The 22,635-nt window shown below is 47.5% G+C and overlaps 1 protein-coding gene across 1 annotated transcript in view; it reads right to left on the reverse strand.

Annotated features, from left to right (window-relative positions):
- Positions 1 to 773: 773 nt before the first annotated feature.
- The window catches only part of ZFP28 (ZFP28 zinc finger protein), a 43,330-nt gene continuing 21,468 nt past the window's right edge, over positions 774 to 22,635 (reverse strand). The window contains exon 8 of the mRNA XM_069552102.1: positions 774 to 5,024. Coding sequence (XP_069408203.1) covers positions 3,319 to 5,024 — 1,706 coding nt within the window. The 3' untranslated portion in view covers positions 774 to 3,318. The remainder of the gene's footprint in view (positions 5,025 to 22,635) is intronic.

The raw sequence follows: 22,635 nt of genomic DNA on the forward strand, positions 1-22,635 counted from the left end.
AGTATTGGAAAGATACCAGGGGCCTTGAAGATCTAAAGAACTTAACAAAACTAGGATGTGGGGAAGCAGGAATCATTTAAATGCATCAGACAGGTAGAGACGCAGAAATATTTAGGTGCTTCCAAAGGCTGACTCAGTTCCACCTATCTGCAGTCCAGGAGTGGCATTCCACATCCTTAACAGCTAGCACAAGGAGGGGCAGAGTCAACCAAGCTGAAGAGTGAACTAAAAGAAAACATCCCTTATGGCCGGTGAAAGTGAAAGTTTCTCAGTCACGTCCGGACTCTTTGCGACCCCATGGACTATACATTCCGTGGAATTCTCCAGGCCAGAATACTGAGGTGGGCAGCCGTTCCCTTCTCCAGGGGAACTTCCCAACCCAGGGATTGAACCCAAGTCTCCGGCATTGCAGGAGGATTCTTTACCAGTTGAGCCATAAGGGAAACCCATATATGAAGCCTAATATTGGCCCTGAGTTTCCAATCAAAATACAAAGAATGAAAAATCTGACTGGGTTGTTGTACTGTCCAACAGAACAATAAAAAGTGAAGAAAGACAAAGTGCCAACAAAGGGCTAACGTGTTAAAGACAAAAACAGATTTCAATATATATTGAAAAAATACACATATTGGGTTGGTCAAAACCTTAATTTGGGTTTTAACATGGAAAACCTGAATCAACTTTTTAGCCAACTCATATATAGACACACATGCGCACACACACGTATATTAAATACTTTGACTCTATATGACAAGATCATTTTACACATAAGGTTCTGCAAATCACATATTTAATATATTCTGTACGACAATACTCCATAGGAGCAAACACAGAGTTTCATCTTTATAGTAACTGGACAATACTGTATTGAATAATCACAATGTCATCGATCTGTGCCGTAATTAAAACTTTGCAATAAACGTTATTTCTACTTATATATTTATTCCAGTGGGACGAAACTCAGATCTCGAGTTTCTGTTTCAAAAGGAACGCATGTTTATGAAGCGGACAGGTCATGCCACGTTGCCGCCCCAAACCAGAGCAGGCGCGTTGACGAGGGTAATGGTGAGCAGCCTCCTGTTTTCCACACTGATACAGGCACAGCATATTAACCAGGCTAGACGTTAAGCCGTCTGAGAGCCAAGACTGGCACTAAGTTCGTAACTTCCCGACCAATGGGCTTAAGGACCTCACGCGCGCTCTTTGAGCTCTCCGACCGTGACGCACCTGTCGGCGTGCACCGCCCATTTCCCCGCTGTGTGTGTCACAGCACTGTTCTTAAATGACACGTTTATTCGTACACATGGTTATTTTCTGCCAGTTTTCTATTACATCTTTTTGGCACCTTCTGCCATGCCAAAGTCGATTTAAGTCTTTGTATGGGCTGGCTTACTGTCTAGATGTCTTCCAGGGCTCCACGTCCTACTCAGTAAAGCCTCTCTCCTTTCTGTGTTTGGTGGTGGTGGTTTAGTTGCTAAGCTGTGTCCGACTCTTGCGACCCCATGGACTGTAGCCCGCCAGGCTCCTCTGTCCATGGGAGTCTCCAGGCAAGAATACTGGAGTGGGTTGCCTGCCATTTATGTCATAATTAGAGCTGCTAAATACAATTGTCTCATATTTCTTTGTAAGGTCTAGGTATGTCGTTTTGGAAACTGGATAACTGATTGTTAAAACATCATTTCCCCAATGATGAAAACCTAATCTTAAATATAGGTGGTTGTTTAGTTGCTAACTTGCATCTGACTCTTTGGGACCCCGTGGACTGTTAGCAGCCAGGCTCCTGTCAGTGGGATTCTCCAGGCAAGGATACTGGAGTGGGTTGCCATTTCCTTCTCCTGGGGATCTTTCCCACTCAGGGTCTGAACCTGCATCTCTTGCACTGGCAGCTGGATTCTTTACACCCATGGAAGCCAATCTGATTATAAACCAAAACATTTTTTAAATGTCCTGCTATGTTTGACGAATCATCCTTCTATGTTTTCCACTAAAACTGTCAGAGCAAACATATCCTACTGGGACCCTGTTGTGAACGGCAATTTACAAACATTTTAATGGTAGTACTTCATCTAGAAAAATATCGTTATTTCTCCTTTTGTGGACATTATTTCCTCATATTCCCTATTGTTTGATGCTTTAATAATGTCCTTTCACCTCTGTTCAAAAATTGCTTTAGAGTTTTTCTTATTTTTAATGGGATAGTTGTATTATTCTCAGACAAATACTTAGAACCTTTTCTATATTTTTTTTCTCTCTGCAGGGGACCACGAGGTGGCAAGCTAGTAAGTAAATGCTTGCGATTTTGCAGATGACGGTGTCTCTGCTGCAGCTTCTCAGCTCTGCTGTTGCGGCCTGACAGCTGCCCCAGGCAGCATGTGCCCATACTGTGAGCCACAGCTGTGGGCCAATCAGGCTTTACTTATGGGCTCTGAAATTTAAATTCCATGTCATTGTCATGCTGTCATAAACTATTATTCTTTCCACTGTTTTTCCATTAAAATGATTAAAAAAAATTAGGCCATGGGCTGTTTGAACACAGTCAGTGAAACTTGGGCCGTGAGTCACATAGTCCAGATCAATTTGCCTGAAGGTGAGTGGTTCCTTAAGTTTAATGGAATTTACTCATAAGCCCTGGTGGCTCAGAGGTTAGAGCATCTACCTCCAATGCGGGAGACCCGGGTTCGATCCCTGGGTCAGGAAGATCCCCTGGAGAAGGAAATGGTAACCCACTCCAGTATTCTTGCCTGGAGAATCCCATGGACTGAGGAGCCTGGTGGGCTGCAGTTCACGGGGTCGCAAAGAGTCGGACACGAGTGAGTGACTTGACTTTACCCAAGTGACTTTAAATGATCAAGTCTTGCAGAGTGTTAAGTAATTCTCTCATCAACAAGGTCACAGCACCTCACACAGGCAGATACATGAAAAGGTCCAGTACTCAGTATTATGGAATTGAGTTTTAAACCAAAACCGGAAAAGTCTCACTATCTTGAATCACCCATTCCTGATCTAAAATCCTTAGCTTCGTTCTGTGCATCGTTTTGTCAGTTGCCAATGGTAACTTTTCTGTGTCCAAAACTAATGTTCTATAAAGAGCTAACATCACTCATCCCTTGGTATGGACCACTCGTCCTGCTAAATAACATCTTACATATTCACCGATCTGAAGGATCGCATCACTGATTTTTACGTGAGGCGTAAACGAATTCCGCGTTCAGTTCAACTGGCAACCTGAAGAGGAAACAGGACAAGAACGGGGCAGTACCCAAGCAAGAGGGAGACGGGGTTTGCAGCGCGGCCATCGGCGGCCTGCAGAGCGGCGTCTCAGGACGGCAGGGATGGCAGTGAGGGCGGGCTCCAGAGGAACGTGGGTAAGAGGTCCGCGGGGCTCGCTGCGGGAGCGGGGTGCGCGGGCGCCTCTCCCGGGTGCGTCCGCGCCTGCGCAAAGTGCGCGCCCTGCCGGAAGGCTCTGCGGCTCCGCCTGGGGCCGGGCGGCCGCTCCCCCGAGTGCACCCTCTTGTGCTGGTTGAGGTGGCCGATCTGGATGAAGGTCTTCCGGCACTCCTTGCACTCGTAGGGCTTCTTCCCGGAGTGGATCCTCTGGTGGACGCTCAGGGACTGCCGGTGGCTGAAGGCCTTGCCGCAGGCGCTGCACTCGTACGGCTTCTCGCCAGTGTGGCTCCGGCGGTGGCAGGTGAGGGACGACTTGGTCTTGAAGGCCTTCCCGCACTCGGTGCAGCCGTGGGGCCTCTGGCCCGTGTGCAGCCGCTGGTGCTGCGTGCAGGACGAGTTGTCGCCGAAGGCCTTCCCGCACTGCAGGCACTTGTAGGGCTTCTCCCCGGTGTGGACGCGCTGGTGCTGCACCAGGTGCGTGGTCTGGCTGAAGGCCTTCCCGCACTCCTTGCACGCGTGGGGCTTCTCCCCCGTGTGCGTCTTCTGATGCTGGGCCAGGTGGGCCTTCTGGGTGAAGGCCTTGCTGCACACCTTGCAGGCGTAGGGCTTCTCCCCGGTGTGGATCCGCTGGTGGGTGGCCAGCTGCGAGCTGATGCTGAAAGCCTTGCCGCAGTCCGCGCACGCGAAGGGCTTCTCCCCGGTGTGGATCCGCAGGTGGCTGGCCAGGTGGATGTTCTGCCTGAAGGCCTTGCCGCACTCCTTGCACCGGAAGGGCTTCTCCCCCGAGTGCACGCGCTGGTGCTGCGTGAGGGAGGCGTGGTGGCTGAAGGCCTTGCGACACACCTCGCACGCGTAGGGCTTCTCCCCGGTGTGGACGCGCTGGTGCACGGTCAGCGACGAGCCGTAGCGGAAGCACTTGCCGCATGCCTCGCACTTGTACGGCTTCTCCCCGGTGTGGATCCGCCGGTGCTGGTTCAGCCCGATGTGGTCGCTGAAGGCTTTCCCGCAGTCCAGGCAGTCGAAGGGCTTCTCCCCGGTGTGGTAGTACCTCCAGTGGCGGATGAGCGACGTGTTCTGGATGAAGGCCTTCCCGCAGTCCAGGCACTCGTAGGGCTTCTTGCCCGTGTGGCACCGCTGGTGGCGCGCGAAGGAAGAGCCGTCGCTGAAGGCCTTGCCGCACTCCTTACACTTGTACGGCTTCTCGCCCGTGTGGATCCTCTGGTGGACGGTGAGCGACGAGCTCTGCGTGAAGGTTTTCTTGCATTCCTGACATTTGAACAGTTTTTTCCCTGTGTAGATTCCCGCATCTTTTATCAGCACTGAGTTTGGGGGCAAAGCTTTCTTAACCGAGTCAGGGCGGTGGCCTCCCTCTTCCGAGATGTCCAGGTGGAGCCACCTACCTGGTTTGTTATACCGACACACTCTCTCTTCAGAGAAGGTGTTGTGGAGAGTGACTGCCTCCTGCCGGAGTCTTGTCTCCTGACCTGCCAGCTTCCTTGCAAACAAACGGTCAGCGTCCCACCTTTCTCGGAGCGAGGAACACTCTACGTTAATGTCTGAAATTCTGTCTGTTACCACTTCAGCAAAGGAACTCTGCTTTGAAAGTACCTCCTGAGTTTCCTGTACACACTGCTGGCCTGAAAGATAGAAGGAAGACACACAACAGAAAACACTTCCTTTACGGAACGCTGCGGAAAAGCAGAATCTGCGAAAACGGAAACTGTGGAGAAACTCACTGACGAGTCAAACCCGGATGAAATAACTAAACTCCACTACACACAAACAATAGTGAATAGTGAACTCACTTGTGAATGAATCCCATATAAATTCACAAAACGGTGCACCTCTACACGCAGGAAAGTGAACTCACTGCTGAATGAAACTCTGATGAAATCAATAAACTGTGCACCCCTGACACTCGGGAAAGTCAACTCATTGCTGAAAGAAACCCTGAAGAAATCAATAAATTGTGCACCTCTGACACTCGGGAAAGTGAACTCACTGCTGAAAGAAACCCTGAAGAAATAAATAAAGTGTGCACCTCTGACACTCTGGAGAGTGAACACACTGCTCAATGAAACCGAGATGAACAAAAGAAACTGTGCACCTCTGACATGTGGGAAAGTGAACACACGTCTGAAGGAAACTGTGCATCTCTGACAGTCGGTAAAGTGAACTCACCGGAGAAAGAACACCAGATGAAATCAATAAACTCTGCAACTCTGAAACGCCGGAAAGTGAACACGCTGCTGAATGAAACCATGATCGAATCAATAAACGGTGACCTCTGACACTGGGAAAGTGAACTCACTGCTCACTAAAACCGTGATGAAAACATAAACTGAGCAGCACACACACTCAGGACAGTGTACTCAGTGCTGACTCAAAAAACCAGATGAAATCAATAAAATGTGCACCTCTCACACTCCAGAAAGTAAACTCACTGCTGACTGAAACCCAGATGAAAACGATAAACTGTGCACCTCTGACACTCGGGAAAGTGAACTCACTGCTGAACGAAACCATAAATGAAATCAATAAAATGTGCACCTCTCACACTCCAGAAAGTAAACTCACTGCTGACTGAAACCCAGATGAAAACGATAAACTGTGCACCTCTGACACTCGGGAATGGGAACTCATGCCGAATTGACCCCTGATTGAATCAATAAAATGTGCACCTCTGACACTCGGGAAAGTCAACTCACTGCTGAACGAAACACTGAATGAAATCAGTAAACAGTGCATCTCTGACACTCGAGAAAGTGAACTCACTGTTGAAAGAAACCCTAAAGAAATCAATAAAGTGTGCACGTTTGACACTCAGGAAAGTGAACTCACTGTTCAATGAAACCCTGATGAAAACAATAAACTGTGCAGCACACACTCTCAGGAAAGTGTACTCAATGCTGAAACAAAAACCCTGATCAAATCAGTAAACTAGGTACCTCTGACACACGGGAAAGTGAACTCATTGCTGAAAGAAAGCGGGAATGAAATCAATAAATTGTGCATCACTGACACTCGGGAAAGTGAGCTCATTGGTGAATTAAACCCTGATGAAATCAATAAAATGTGCACCTCTGACACTCCGGAAAGTGTACTCACTGCTGAATGAAACCGAGATGAAATCAATAAACTGCGCAACTCGGACACATGGGAAAATGAACTCACCTCTAAATGAAACTCTGTATTTCCGACAATCGGAAAAGTGAACTCACCGGAAAAAAACACCCTGACGAAATCAATAAACAGTGCAACTCTGACACGTAGGAAAGGGAACTCAGCGGAGAATAAAACCCTGATGAAATTAATAAACTGTGCAACTTGACACGAGGGTAAGTGAACTCACTGCTGAATGATACCCTGAAGAAATCAATAAACTGTGCACCTCTGACGCTCAGGAAAGGGAACTCACAACAGACAGAAAGCCTGATGAAATCAATCAATAAGCTGTCCAACGCTGACACTCAGGAAAGTGAACTCACTGTTCAATGAAACCATGATGAAAACATAAACTGTGGAGTATTACTCAGCCGTTAAAAAGAATTCATTTGAATCAGTTCTGATGAGATGGATGAAACTGGAGCCAATAATACAAAGTAAAGTAAGCCAGAAAGAAAAACACCAATACAGTATACTAACACATATATATGGAATTTAGGAAGATGGCAATGACGACCCTGTATGCAAGACAGGAAAAAAGACACAGATGTGTATAACGGACTTTTGGACTCAGAGGGAGAGGGAAAGGGTGGGATGATTTGGGAGAATGGGAATTCTAACATGTATACTATCATGTAAGAATTGAATCGCCAGTCCATGTCTGACGTAGGGTGCAGCATGCTTGGGGCTGATGCGTGGGGATGACCCAGAGAGATGTTGCGGGGAGGGAGGTGGGAGGGGGGGTCATGTTTGGGAACACATGTAAGAATTAAAGATTTTAAAATTAAAAAAATAATAATAATAAAAGAAAACATAAACTGTGCAGCACACACACTCAGGAAAGTGTGCTCAGAACTGATTCAAAAACTCAGATGAAATCAGTAAAATGGGAACCACTGACACTCGGGAAAGGGAACTCACTGCTGAATGAAACCCGGATGAAAACGATAAACTGTGCGCCTCTAAAACTCCGGAATGTGAACTCACTGCCGAATACAACCCCGATGGAATCAAAAAACTGTGCACCTCTGACACTCCGAAAAGTGAACGCACTGCTGAATGAACCAAGATGAAATCACTAAACTGTGCACCCCTGACACTCAGGAAAGTGAACTCACTGCTGAATGAAACCATGATGAAAACAAAAACTGTGCAGCGCATATAAGCAAGAAAGTCTACTCAGCGCTGACTCAAACCGGATAAAATTAGTAAAAAGGGAACCTATCACACGCGGGAAAGTGAACTCAATGCTGAATAAAACCCTGATGACATCAATAAACTGTGCAACACTGACAGGCGGGAAAGTGAACTCATTGTTGAAAGGAACCGTCATGAAAACGATAAACTGTGCACCTCTGACACTCGGGAAACTGAACTCACTGCTGAACGAAACCCTGAATGAAATCAATAAGCTGTGCACCTCTGACACTCGAGAAAGTGAATTCACTGCTGAAAGAAACCCTAAAGAAATCAATAAAGTGTGCACGTCTGACACTCAGAAAAGTGAACTCACTGCTCAATGAAACCCTGATGAAAACAATAAACTGTGCAGCACACACACTCAGGAAAGTGTACTCAAAGCGGAGACAAAAACCCTGATCAAATCAGTACACGGGGTACCTCTGACACACGGGAAAGTGAACTCATTGCTGCACGAAACCGGGAATGAAATCAATAAACTGTGCAACTCTGACACCTGGGAAAGGGAACTCCCCTCTGAATGAAACTGTGCACCTCTGACAATCGGGAAAGTGAACTCACCGGAGAAAGACACCCTGATGAAATCAACAAACTGTGCAACTGTGACACGCGGGAAAGCGAACTCATTGTTGAACGAAACCCTGATGAAAACGATAAACTGCGCACCTCTGACACTCGGGCATGTGAACTCACTGCCGAATCGAACCCTGATGGAATCAATAAACTGTGCACCTCTGACGCTCGGGAAAGGGAACTCACCGGAGAAGGCAACCCTGAGGAAATCAATAAGCTGTGCACCTCTGACACTCCGGAAAGGGAACTCACTGCTGAATGCAATCGAGATGAAATCCATCAACGGTGCAACTCTGACACGCGGGAAAGTGAACTCACTGCTGAATGAAACTGTGCACCTCTGACAATCGGGAAAGTGAACTCACCGGATAGAGACACCCTGACGAAATCAATGCACAGTGCCACTCTGACACGCGGGAAACTGAACTCACCAGAGAGAGAAACCCTGATGACATCAATAAACTGTGCAATTCTGACACGCGGGAAAGGGAACTCACTGCTGAAAGAAAACCTGAAGAAATCAATCAAGTGTGCACCTCTGACACTCAGGAAAGTGAACTCACTGCTCAATGAAACCATGATGAAACCATAAACTGAGCAGCACACACAATCAAGACAGTGTACTCAGTGCTGAATCACAAACCCGGATGAAATCAGTAAAATGGGAACCTCTCACACTCGGGAAAGGGAACTCACTGCTGAAAGAAACCCGGATGAAAACGATAAACTGCGCACCTCTGACACTCGGGCATGTGAACTCACTGCCGCATCGAACCCTGATGGAATCAATAAACTGTGCACCTCTGACGCTCGGGAAAGGGAACTCACCGGACAAGGCAACCCTGAGGAAATCAATAAGCTGTGCACCCCTGACACTCCGGAAAGTGAACTCACTGCTGAATGCAATCGAGATGAAATCCATCAACGGTGCAACTCTGACACGCGGGAAAGTGAACTCACTGCTGAATGAAACCGTGATCGAAGCAATAAACGGTGCACCTCTGACACTCGGGAACGTGAACTCATTGCTGAATGATACCCTGATAAATTAATAAACTGTGCACCTCTGACACTCGGGAAACTGAACTCACTGCTGAACGAAACCCTGAATGAAATCAATAAGCTGTGCACCTCTGACACTCGAGAAAGTGAACTCACTGCTGAAAGAAACCCTAAAGAAATCAATAAAGTGTGCACGACTGACACTCAGAAAAGTGAACTCACTGCTCAATGAAACCCTGATGAAAACAATAAACTGTGCAGCACACACACTCAGGAAAGTGTACTCAAAGCGGAAACAAAAACCCTGATCAAATCAGTACACGGGGTACCTCTGACACACGGGAAAGTGAACTCATTGCTGAACGAAACCGGGAATGAAATCAATAAACTGTGCAACTGTGACACCTGGGAAAGGGAACTCACCTCTGAATGAAACTGTGCACCTCTGACAATCGGGAAAGTGAACTCACCGGAGAAAGACACCCTGACGAAATCAATGAACAGTGCCACTCTGACACGCGGGAAATTGAACTCACCAGAGAGAGAAACCCTGATGACATCAATAAACTGTGCAATTCTGACACGCGGGAAAGGGAACTCACTGCTGAAAGAAAACCTGAAGAAATTAATCAAGTGTGCACCTCTGACACTCAGGAAAGTGAACTCACTGCTCAATGAAACCATGATGAAACCATAAACTGAGCAGCACACACAATCAAGACAGTGTACTCAGTGCTGAATCACAAACCTGGATGAAATCAGGAAAATGGGAACCTCTCACACTCGGGAAAGGGAACTCACTGCTGAAAGAAACCCTGATGAAAACGATAAACTGCGCACCTCTGACACTCGGGAATGTGAACTCACTGCCGCATCGAACCCTAATGGAATCAATAAACTGTGCACCTCTGACGCTCGGGAAAGGGAACTCACCGGAGACTGCAACCCTGAAGAAATCAATAAGCTGTGCACCTCTGACACTCCGGAAAGGGAACTCACTGCTGAATGAAACAGAGATGAAATCAATAAACTGTGTAACTCTGACACGCGGCGAAAGTGAACTCACTGCTGAAGGAAACCGTGAGGAAACAATAAACTGTGCACCTCTCACAGTGCGGAGAGTGAACTCGCCGCAGAATGAAACTCTGATGAAACAATGAACTGTGCACCTCTCACGCTCGGGAAAGTGAACTCACTGCTGAAGGAAACCGTGAGGAAACAATAAACTGTGCACCTCTCACACGCGGGATAGTGAACTCACTGCTGAACGAAACCCTGAATGAAATCAATAAACTGTGCAACGCTGACCCTTGGGAAGGTGAACTCACTGCTGAATGAAACCCTGAATGAAATCAATAAAGTGTGCAACGCTGACCCTTGGGAAAGTGAACTCACTGCTGCAGGAAACCCTGATGAAATCAATATACTGTGCACCTCGGAAAATCGGGTAAGTGAACTCACCGGAAAAAGAAACCGTGAGGAAACAATAAACTGTGCACCTCTCACAGTGCGGAGAGTGAACTCGCCGCAGAATGAAACTCTGATGAAACAATGAACTGTGCACCTCTCACGCTCGGGAACGTGAGCTCACTAATGAATGGAACCCTGATGAAATCAAGAAACTGTGCACCTCTGCCATCAGGAAAGTGAACTCACGGCTCAATGAAGCCCAGATGAAAACACCACACTGTGCACCTCTGACACTCGGGAAAGTGAAGTCACCGGAGACAGAAACCCTGATGAAATCAATAAAGTGTGCACCTCTGACACGAGAGAACGTGAACTCACTGCTAAATGAAACTGTAATGGAACCAGTAAACTGTGCACCTCTGACACTCGGGAAAGTGAACTCACTGCTGAACGAAACCGCGAGGGAAATCAATAAAGTGTGCACCTCTGACACTCGAGAACGTGAACTCACTGCTGAAAGAAACCCGGATGAAAACGATAAACTGTGCACCTCTGACACTCGGGAATGTGAACTCACTGCCGAATGAAACCGAGATGAAATCAATAAACTGTGCCAGTCTGACACTTGGGAAAGGGAACTCACCTCTGAATGAAACTGTGCACCTCTGACAATCGGGAAAGTGAACTCACCGGAGAAAGACACCCTGATGAAATCAACAAACCGTGCAACTCTGACACGCGGGAAAGCGAACTCATTGTTGAACGAAACCCTGATGAAAACGATAAACTGCGCACCTCTGACACTCGGGCATGTGAACTCACTGCCGAATCGAACCCTGATGGAATCAATAAACTGTGCACCTCTGACGCTCGGGAAAGGGAACTCACCGGACAAGGCAACCCTGAGGAAATCAATAAGCTGTGCACCTCTGACACTCCGGAAAGTGAACTCACTGCTGAATGCAATCGAGATGAAATCCATCAACGGTGCAACTCTGACACGCGGGAAAGTGAACTCACTGCTGAATGAAACTGTGCACCTCTGACAATCGGGAAAGTGAACTCACCGGATAGAGACACCCTGACGAAATCAATGAACAGTGCCACTCTGACACGCGGGAAACTGAACTCACCAGAGAGAGAAACCCTGATGACATCAATAAACTGTGCAATTCTGACACGCGGGAAAGGGAACTCACTGCTGAAAGAAAACCTGAAGAAATCAATCAAGTGTGCACCTCTGACACTCAGGAAAGTGAACTCACTGCTCAATGAACCCATGATGAAACCATAAACTGAGCAGCACACACAATCAAGACAGTGTACTCAGTGCTGAATCACAAACCCGGATGAAATCAGGAAAATGGGAACCTCTCACACTCGGGAAAGGGAACTCACTGCTGAAAGAAACCCGGATGAAAACGATAAACTGTGCACCTCTGACACTCGGGAATGTGAACTCACTGCCGCATCGAACCCTGAGGGAATCAATAAACTGTGCACCTCTGACGCTCGGGAAAGGGAACTCACCGGAGACTGCAACCCTGAGGAAATCAATAAGCTGTGCACCTCTGACACTCCGGAAAGTGAACTCACTGCTGAATGAAACAGAGATGAAATCAATAAACTGTGTAACTCTGACACGCGGGGAAAGTGAACTCACTGCTGAAGGAAACCGTGAGGAAACAATAAACTGTGCACCTCTCACAGTGCGGAGAGTGAACTCGCCGCAGAATGAAACTCTGATGAAACAATGAACTGTGCAGCTCTCACGCTCGGGAAAGGGAACTCACAGCTGAATGAAACCCTGATGAAAACATAAACTGTGCACCTCTCACGCTCGGGAAAGTAAGCTCACTAATGAATGGAACCCTGATGAAATCAAGAAACTGTGCACCTCTGCCATCAGGAAAGTGAACTCACGGCTCAATGAAGCCCAGATGAAAACACCACACTGTGCACCTCTGACACTCGGGAAAGTTAAGTCCCCGGAGACAGAAACCCTGATGAAATCAATAAAGTGTGCACCTCTGACACTCGAGAACGTGAACTCACTGCCGAATGAAACCGAGATGAAATCAATAAACTGTGCAAGTCTGACACTTGGGAAAGGGAACTCACCTCTGAATGAAACTGTGCACCTCTGACAATCGTGAAAGTGAACTCACCGGAGAAAGACACCCTGATGAAATCAACAAACTGTGCAACTCTGACACGCGGGAAAGCGAACTCATTGTTGAACGAAACCCTGATGAAAACGATAAACTGCGCACCTCTGACACTCGGGCATGTGAACTCACTGCCGAATCGAACCCTGATGGAATCAATAAACTGTGCACCTCTGACGCTCGGGAAAGGGAACTCACCGGACAAGGCAACCCTGAGGAAATCAATAAGCTGTGCACCTCTGACACTCCGGAAAGTGAACTCACTGCTGAATGCAATCGAGATGAAATCCATCAACGGTGCAACTCTGACACGCGGGAAAGTGAACTCACTGCTGAATGAAACCGTGATCGAAGCAATAAACGGTGCACCTCTGACACTCGGGAACGTGAACTCATTGCTGAATGATACCCTGATAAATTAATAAACTGTGCACCTCTGACACTCGGGAAACTGAACTCACTGCTGAACGAAACCCTGAATGAAACCAATAAGCTGTGCACCTCTGACACTCGAGAAAGTGAACTCACTGCTGAATGCAATCGAGATCAAATCCATCAACGGTGCAACTCTGACACGCGGGAAAGTGAACTCACTGCTGAATGAAACTGCACCTCTGACAATCGGGAAAGTGAACTCACCGGAGAAAGACACCCTGACGAAATCAATGCACAGTGCCACTCTGACACGCGGGAAACTGAACTCACCAGAGAGAGAAACCCTGATGACATCAATAATCTGTGCAATTCTGACACGCGGGAAAGGGAACTCACTGCTGAAAGAAAACCTGAAGAAATCAATCAAGTGTGCACCTCTGACACTCAGGAAAGTGAACTCACTGCTCAATGAAACCATGATGAAACCATAAACTGAGCAGCACACACAATCAAGACAGTGTACTCAGTGCTGAATCACAAACCCGGATGAAATCAGGAAAATGGGAACCTCTCACACTCGGGAAAGGGAACTCACTGCTGAAAGAAACCCGGATGAAAACGATAAACTGTGCACCTCTGACACTCGGGAATGTGAACTCACTGCCGAATGAAACCGAGATGAAATCAATAAACTGTGCCAGTCTGACACTTGGGAAAGGGAACTCACCTCTGAATGAAACTGTGCACCTCTGACAATCGGGAAAGTGAACTCACCGGAGAAAGACACCCTGATGAAATCAACAAACTGTGCAACTCTGACACGCGGGAAAGCGAACTCATTGTTGAACGAAACCCTGATGAAAACGATAAACTGCGCACCTCTGACACTCGGGCATGTGAACTCACTGCCGAATCGAACCCTGATGGAATCAATAAACTGTGCACCTCTGACGCTCGGGAAAGGGAACTCACCGGACAAGGCAACCCTGAGGAAATCAATAAGCTGTGCACCTCTGACACTCCGGAAAGTGAACTCACTGCTGAATGCAATCGAGATGAAATCCATCAACGGTGCAACTCTGACACGCGGGAAAGTGAACTCACTGCTGAATGAAACTGTGCACCTCTGACAATCGGGAAAGTGAACTCACCGGAGAAAGACACCCTGACGAAATCAATGCACAGTGCCACTCTGACACGCGGGAAACTGAACTCACCAGAGAGAGAAACCCTGATGACATCAATAATCTGTGCAATTCTGACACGCGGGAAAGGGAACTCACTGCTGAAAGAAAACCTGAAGAAATCAATCAAGTGTGCACCTCTGACACTCAGGAAAGTGAACTCACTGCTCAATGAACCCATGATGAAACCATAAACTGAGCAGCACACACAATCAAGACAGTGTACTCAGTGCTGAATCACAAACCCGGATGAAATCAGGAAAATGGGAACCTCTCACACTCGGGAAAGGGAACTCACTGCTGAAAGAAACCCGGATGAAAACGATAAACTGTGCACCTCTGACACTCGGGCATGTGAACTCACTGCCGCATCGAACCCTGAGGGAATCAATAAACTGTGCACCTCTGACGCTCGGGAAAGGGAACTCACCGGAGACTGCAACCCTGAAGAAATCAATAAGCTGTGCACCTCTGACACTCCGGAAAGTGAACTCACTGCTGAATGAAACAGAGATGAAATCAATAAACTGTGTAACTCTGACACGCGGGGAAAGTGAACTCACTGCTGAAGGAAACCGTGAGGAAACAATAAACTGTGCACCTCTCACAGTGCGGAGAGTGAACTCGCCGCAGAATGAAACTCTGATGAAACAATGAACTGTGCAGCTCTCACGCTCGGGAAAGGGAACTCACAGCTGAATGAAACCCTGATGAAAACATAAACTGTGCACCTCTCACGCTCGGGAAAGTGAGCTCACTAATGAATGGAACCCTGATGAAATCAAGAAACTGTGCACCTCTGCCATCAGGAAAGTGAACTCACGGCTCAATGAAGCCCAGATGAAAACACCACACTGTGCACCTCTGACACTCGGGAAAGTTAAGTCACCGGAGACAGAAACCCTGATGAAATCAATAAAGTGTGCACCTCTGACACGAGAGAACGTGAACTCACTGCTAAATGAAACTGTAATGGAACCAGTAAACTGTGCACCTCTGACACTCGGGAAAGTGAACTCACTGCTGAACGAAACCGCGAGGGAAATCAATAAAGTGTGCACCTCTGACACTCGAGAACGTGAACTCACTGCTGAAAGAAACCCGGATGAAAACGATAAACTGTGCACCTCTGACACTCGGGAATGTGAACTCACTGCCGAATGAAACCGAGATGAAATCAATAAACTGTGCCAGTCTGACACTTGGGAAAGGGAACTCCCCTCTGAATGAAACTGTGCACCTCTGACAATCGGGAAAGTGAACTCACCGGAGAAAGACACCCTGATGAAATCAACAAACTGTGCAACTCTGACACGCGGGAAAGCGAACTCATTGTTGAACGAAACCCTGATGAAAACGATAAACTGCACACCTCTGACACTCGGGCATGTGAACTCACTGCCGAATCGAACCCTGATGGAATCAATAAACTGTGCACCTCTGACGCTCGGGAAAGGGAACTCACCGGACAAGGCAACCCTGAGGAAATCAATAAGCTGTGCACCTCTGACACTCCGGAAAGTGAACTCACTGCTGAATGCAATCGAGATGAAATCCATCAACGGTGCAACTCTGACACGCGGGAAAGTGAACTCACTGCTGAATGAAACTGTGCACCTCTGACAATCGGGAAAGTGAACTCACCGGAGAAAGACACCCTGACGAAATCAATGCACAGTGCCACTCTGACACGCGGGAAACTGAACTCACCAGAGAGAGAAACCCTGATGACATCAATAAACTGTGCAATTCTGACACGCGGGAAAGGGAACTCACTGCTGAAAGAAAACCTGAAGAAATCAATCAAGTGTGCACCTCTGACACTCAGGAAAGTGAACTCACTGCTCAATGAAACCATGATGAAACCATAAACTGAGCAGCACACACAATCAAGACAGTGTACTCAGTGCTGAATCACAAACCCGGATGAAATCAGGAAAATGGGAACCTCTCACACTCGGGAAAGGGAACTCACTGCTGAAAGAAACCCGGATGAAAACGATAAACTGTGCACCTCTGACACTCGGGCATGTGAACTCACTGCCGCATCGAACCCTGAGGGAATCAATAAACTGTGCACCTCTGACGCTCGGGAAAGGGAACTCACCGGACAAGGCAACCCTGAGGAAATCAATAAGCTGTGCACCTCTGACACTCCGGAAAGTGAACTCACTGCTGAATGAAACAGAGATGAAATCAATAAACTGTGTAACTCTGACACGCGGGGAAAGTGAACTCACTGCTGAAGGAAACCGTGAGGAAACAATAAACTGTGCACCTCTCACAGTGCGGAGAGTGAACTCGCCGCAGAATGAAACTCTGATGAAACAATGAACTGTGCACCTCTCACGCTCGGGAAAGGGAACTCACAGCTGAATGAAACCCTGATGAAAACATAAACTGTGCACCTCTCACGCTCGGGAAAGTGAGCTCACTAATGAATGGAACCCTGATGAAATCAAGAAACTGTGCACCTCTGCCATCAGGAAAGTGAACTCACGGCTCAATGAAGCCCAGATGAAAACACCACACTGTGCACCTCTGACACTCGGGAAAGTTAAGTCCCCGGAGACAGAAACCCTGATGAAATCAATAAAGTGTGCACCTCTGACACGAGAGAATGTGAACTCACTGCTAAATGAAACTGTAATGGAACCAGTAAACTGTGCACCTCTGACACTCGGGAAAGTGAACTCACTGCTGAACGAAACCGCGAGGGAAATCAATAAAGTGTGCACCTCTGACACTCGAGAACGTGAACTCACTGCTGAAAGAAACCCGGATGAAAACGATAAACTGTGCACCTCTGACACTCGGGAATGTGAACTCACTGCCGAATGAAACCGAGATGAAATCAATAAACTGTGCCAGTCTGACACTTGGGAAAGGGAACTCACCTCTGAATGAAACTGTGCACCTCTGACAATCGGGAAAGTGAACTCACCGGAGAAAGACACCCTGATGAAATCAACAAACTGTGCAACTCTGACACGCGGGAAAGCGAACTCATTGTTGAACGAAACCCTGATGAAAACGATAAACTGCGCACCTCTGACACTCGGGCATGTGAACTCACTGCCGAATCGAACCCTGATGGAATCAATAAACTGTGCACCTCTGACGCTCGGGAAAGGGAACTCACCGGACAAGGCAACCCTGAGGAAATCAATAAGCTGTGCACCTCTGACACTCCGGAAAGTGAACTCACTGCTGAATGCAATCGAGATGAAATCCATCAACGGTGCAACTCTGACACGCGGGAAAGTGAACTCACTGCTGAATGAAACTGTGCACCTCTGACAATCGGGAAAGTGAACTCACCGGAGAAAGACACCCTGACGAAATCAATGAACAGTGCCACTCTGACACGCGGGAAACTGAACTCACCAGAGAGAGAAACCCTGATGACATCAATAAACTGTGCAATTCTGACACGCGGGAAAGGGAACTCACTGCTGAAAGAAAACCTGAAGAAATCAATCAAGTGTGCACCTCTGACACTCAGGAAAGTGAACTCACTGCTCAATGAAACCATGATGAAACCATAAACTGAGCAGCACACACAATCAAGACAGTGTACTCAGTGCTGAATCACAAACCCGGATGAAATCAGGAAAATGGGAACCTCTCACACTCGGGAAAGGGAACTCACTGCTGAAAGAAACCCGGATGAAAACGATAAACTGTGCACCTCTGACACTCGGGAATGTGAACTCACTGCCGCATCGAACCCTGAGGGAATCAATAAACTGTGCACCTCTGACGCTCGGGAAAGGGAACTCACCGGAGACTGCAACCCTGAAGAAATCAATAAGCTGTGCACCTCTGACACTCCGGAAAGTGAACTCACTGCTGAATGAAACAGAGATGAAATCAATAAACTGTGTAACTCTGACACGCGGGGAAAGTGAACTCACTGCTGAAGGAAACCGTGAGGAAACAATAAACTGTGCACCTCTCACAGTGCGGAGAGTGAACTCGCCGCAGAATGAAACTCTGATGAAACAATGAACTGTGCAGCTCTCACGCTCGGGAAAGGGAACTCACAGCTGAATGAAACCCTGATGAAAACATAAACTGTGCACCTCTCACGCTCGGGAAAGTGAGCTCACTAATGAATGGAACCCTGATGAAATCAAGAAACTGTGCACCTCTGCCATCAGGAAAGTGAACTCACGGCTCAATGAAGCCCAGATGAAAACACCACACTGTGCACCTCTGACACTCGGGAAAGTTAAGTCCCCGGAGACAGAAACCCTGATGAAATCAATAAAGTGTGCACCTCTGACACGAGAGAACGTGAACTCACTGCTAAATGAAACTGTAATGGAACCAGTAAACTGTGCACCTCTGACACTCGGGAAAGTGAACTCACTGCTGAACGAAACCGCGAGGGAAATCAATAAAGTGTGCACCTCTGACACTCGAGAACGTGAACTCACTGCTGAAAGAAACCCGGATGAAAACGATAAACTGTGCACCTCTGACACTCGGGAATGTGAACTCACTGCCGAATGAAACCGAGATGAAATCAATAAACTGTGCAAGTCTGACACTTGGGAAAGGGAACTCACCTCTGAATGAAACTGTGCACCTCTGACAATCGTGAAAGTGAACTCACCGGAGAAAGACACCCTGATGAAATCAATAAACTGTGCAACTGTGACACGCGGGAAAGCGAACTCATTGTTGAACGAAACCCTGATGAAAACGATAAACTGCGCACCTCTGACACTCGGGCATGTGAACTCACTGCCGAATCGAACCCTGATGGAATCAATAAACTGTGCACCTCTGACGCTCGGGAAAGGGAACTCACCGGACAAGGCAACCCTGAGGAAATCAATAAGCTGTGCACCTCTGACACTCCGGAAAGTGAACTCACTGCTGAATGCAATCGAGATGAAATCCATCAACGGTGCAACTCTGACACACGGGAAAGTGAACTCACTGCTGAATGAAACCGTGATCGAAGCAATAAACGGTGCACCTCTGACACTCGGGAACGTGAACTCATTGCTGAATGATACCCTGATAAATTAATAAACTGTGCACCTCTGACACTCGGGAAACTGAACTCACTGCTGAATGCAATCGAGATGAAATCCATCAACGGTGCAACTCTGACACGCGGGAAAGTGAACTCACTGCTGAATGAAACTGCACCTCTGACAATCGGGAAAGTGAACTCACCGGAGAAAGACACCCTGACGAAATCAATGCACAGTGCCACTCTGACACGCGGGAAACTGAACTCACCAGAGAGAGAAACCCTGATGACATCAATAATCTGTGCAATTCTGACACGCGGGAAAGGGAACTCACTGCTGAAAGAAAACCTGAAGAAATCAATCAAGTGTGCACCTCTGACACTCAGGAAAGTGAACTCACTGCTCAATGAAACCATGATGAAACCATAAACTGAGCAGCACACACAATCAAGACAGTGTACTCAGTGCTGAATCACAAACCCGGATGAAATCAGGAAAATGGGAACCTCTCACACTCGGAAAAGGGAACTCACTGCTGAAAGAAACCCGGATGAAAACGATAAACTGTGCACCTCTGACACTCGGGAATGTGAACTCACTGCCGCATCGAACCCTGAGGGAATCAATAAACTGTGCACCTCTGACGCTCGGGAAAGGGAACTCACCGGAGACTGCAACCCTGAAGAAATCAATAAGCTGTGCACCTCTGACACTCCGGAAAGTGAACTCACTGCTGAATGAAACAGAGATGAAATCAATAAACTGTGTAACTCTGACACGCGGGGAAAGTGAACTCACTGCTGAAGGAAACCGTGAGGAAACAATAAACTGTGCACCTCTCACACGCGGGATAGTGAACTCACTGCTGAACGAAACCCTGAATGAAATCAATAAACTGTGCAACGCTGACCCTTGGGAAGGTGAACTCACTGCTGAATGAAACCCTGAATGAAATCAATAAAGTGTGCAACGCTGACCCTTGGGAAAGTGAACTCACTGCTGCAGGAAACCCTGATGAAATCAATATACTGTGCACCTCGGAAAATCGGGTAAGTGAACTCACCGGAAAAAGAAACCGTGAGGAAACAATAAACTGTGCACCTCTCACAGTGCGGAGAGTGAACTCGCCGCAGAATGAAACTCTGATGAAACAATGAACTGTGCACCTCTCACGCTCGGGAACGTGAGCTCACTAATGAATGGAACCCTGATGAAATCAAGAAACTGTGCACCTCTGCCATCAGGAAAGTGAACTCACGGCTCAATGAAGCCCAGATGAAAACACCACACTGTGCACCTCTGACACTCGGGAAAGTGAAGTCACCGGAGACAGAAACCCTGATGAAATCAATAAAGTGTGCACCTCTGACACGAGAGAACGTGAACTCACTGCTAAATGAAACTGTAATGGAACCAGTAAACTGTGCACCTCTGACACTCGGGAAAGTGAACTCACTGCTGAACGAAACCGCGAGGGAAATCAATAAAGTGTGCACCTCTGACACTCGAGAACGTGAACTCACTGCTGAAAGAAACCCGGATGAAAACGATAAACTGTGCACCTCTGACACTCGGGAATGTGAACTCACTGCCGAATGAAACCGAGATGAAATCAATAAACTGTGCCAGTCTGACACTTGGGAAAGGGAACTCCCCTCTGAATGAAACTGTGCACCTCTGACAATCGGGAAAGTGAACTCACCGGAGAAAGACACCCTGATGAAATCAACAAACTGTGCAACTCTGACACGCGGGAAAGCGAACTCATTGTTGAACGAAACCCTGATGAAAACGATAAACTGCGCACCTCTGACACTCGGGCATGTGAACTCACTGCCGAATCGAACCCTGATGGAATCAATAAACTGTGCACCTCTGACGCTCGGGAAAGGGAACTCACCGGACAAGGCAACCCTGAGGAAATCAATAAGCTGTGCACCTCTGACACTCCGGAAAGTGAACTCACTGCTGAATGCAATCGAGATGAAATCCATCAACGGTGCAACTCTGACACGCGGGAAAGTGAACTCACTGCTGAATGAAACTGTGCACCTCTGACAATCGGGAAAGTGAACTCACCGGAGAAAGACACCCTGACGAAATCAATGCACAGTGCCACTCTGACACGCGGGAAACTGAACTCACCAGAGAGAGAAACCCTGATGACATCAATAAACTGTGCAATTCGGACACGCGGGAAAGGGAACTCACTGCTGAAAGAAAACCTGAAGAAATCAGTCAAGTGTGCACCTCTGACACTCAGGAAAGTGAACTCACTGCTCAATGAACCCATGATGAAACCATAAACTGAGCAGCACACACAATCAAGACAGTGTACTCAGTGCTGAATCACAAACCCGGATGAAATCAGGAAAATGGGAACCTCTCACACTCGGGAAAGGGAACTCACTGCTGAAAGAAACCCGGATGAAAACGATAAACTGTGCACCTCTGACACTCGGGAATGTGAACTCACTGCCGCATCGAACCCTGAGGGAATCAATAAACTGTGCACCTCTGACGCTCGGGAAAGGGAACTCACCGGAGACTGCAACCCTGAAGAAATCAATAAGCTGTGCACCTCTGACACTCCGGAAAGTGAACTCACTGCTGAATGAAACAGAGATGAAATCAATAAACTGTGTAACTCTGACACGCGGGGAAAGTGAACTCACTGCTGAAGGAAACCGTGAGGAAACAATAAACTGTGCACCTCTCACAGTGCGGAGAGTGAACTCGCCGCAGAATGAAACTCTGATGAAACAATGAACTGTGCAGCTCTCACGCTCGGGAAAGGGAACTCACAGCTGAATGAAACCCTGATGAAAACATAAACTGTGCACCTCTCACGCTCGGGAAAGTGAGCTCACTAATGAATGGAACCCTGATGAAATCAAGAAACTGTGCACCTCTGCCATCAGGAAAGTGAACTCACGGCTCAATGAAGCCCAGATGAAAACACCACACTGTGCACCTCTGACACTCGGGAAAGTTAAGTCCCCGGAGACAGAAACCCTGATGAAATCAATAAAGTGTGCACCTCTGACACGAGAGAACGTGAACTCACTGCTAAATGAAACTGTAATGGAACCAGTAAACTGTGCACCTCTGACACTCGGGAAAGTGAACTCACTGCTGAACGAAACCGCGAGGGAAATCAATAAAGTGTGCACCTCTGAC

This window comes from Ovis canadensis, chromosome 14 (genome assembly GCF_042477335.2).
Source record: "Ovis canadensis isolate MfBH-ARS-UI-01 breed Bighorn chromosome 14, ARS-UI_OviCan_v2, whole genome shotgun sequence".
Lineage (NCBI taxonomy): Eukaryota > Metazoa > Chordata > Mammalia > Artiodactyla > Bovidae > Ovis > Ovis canadensis.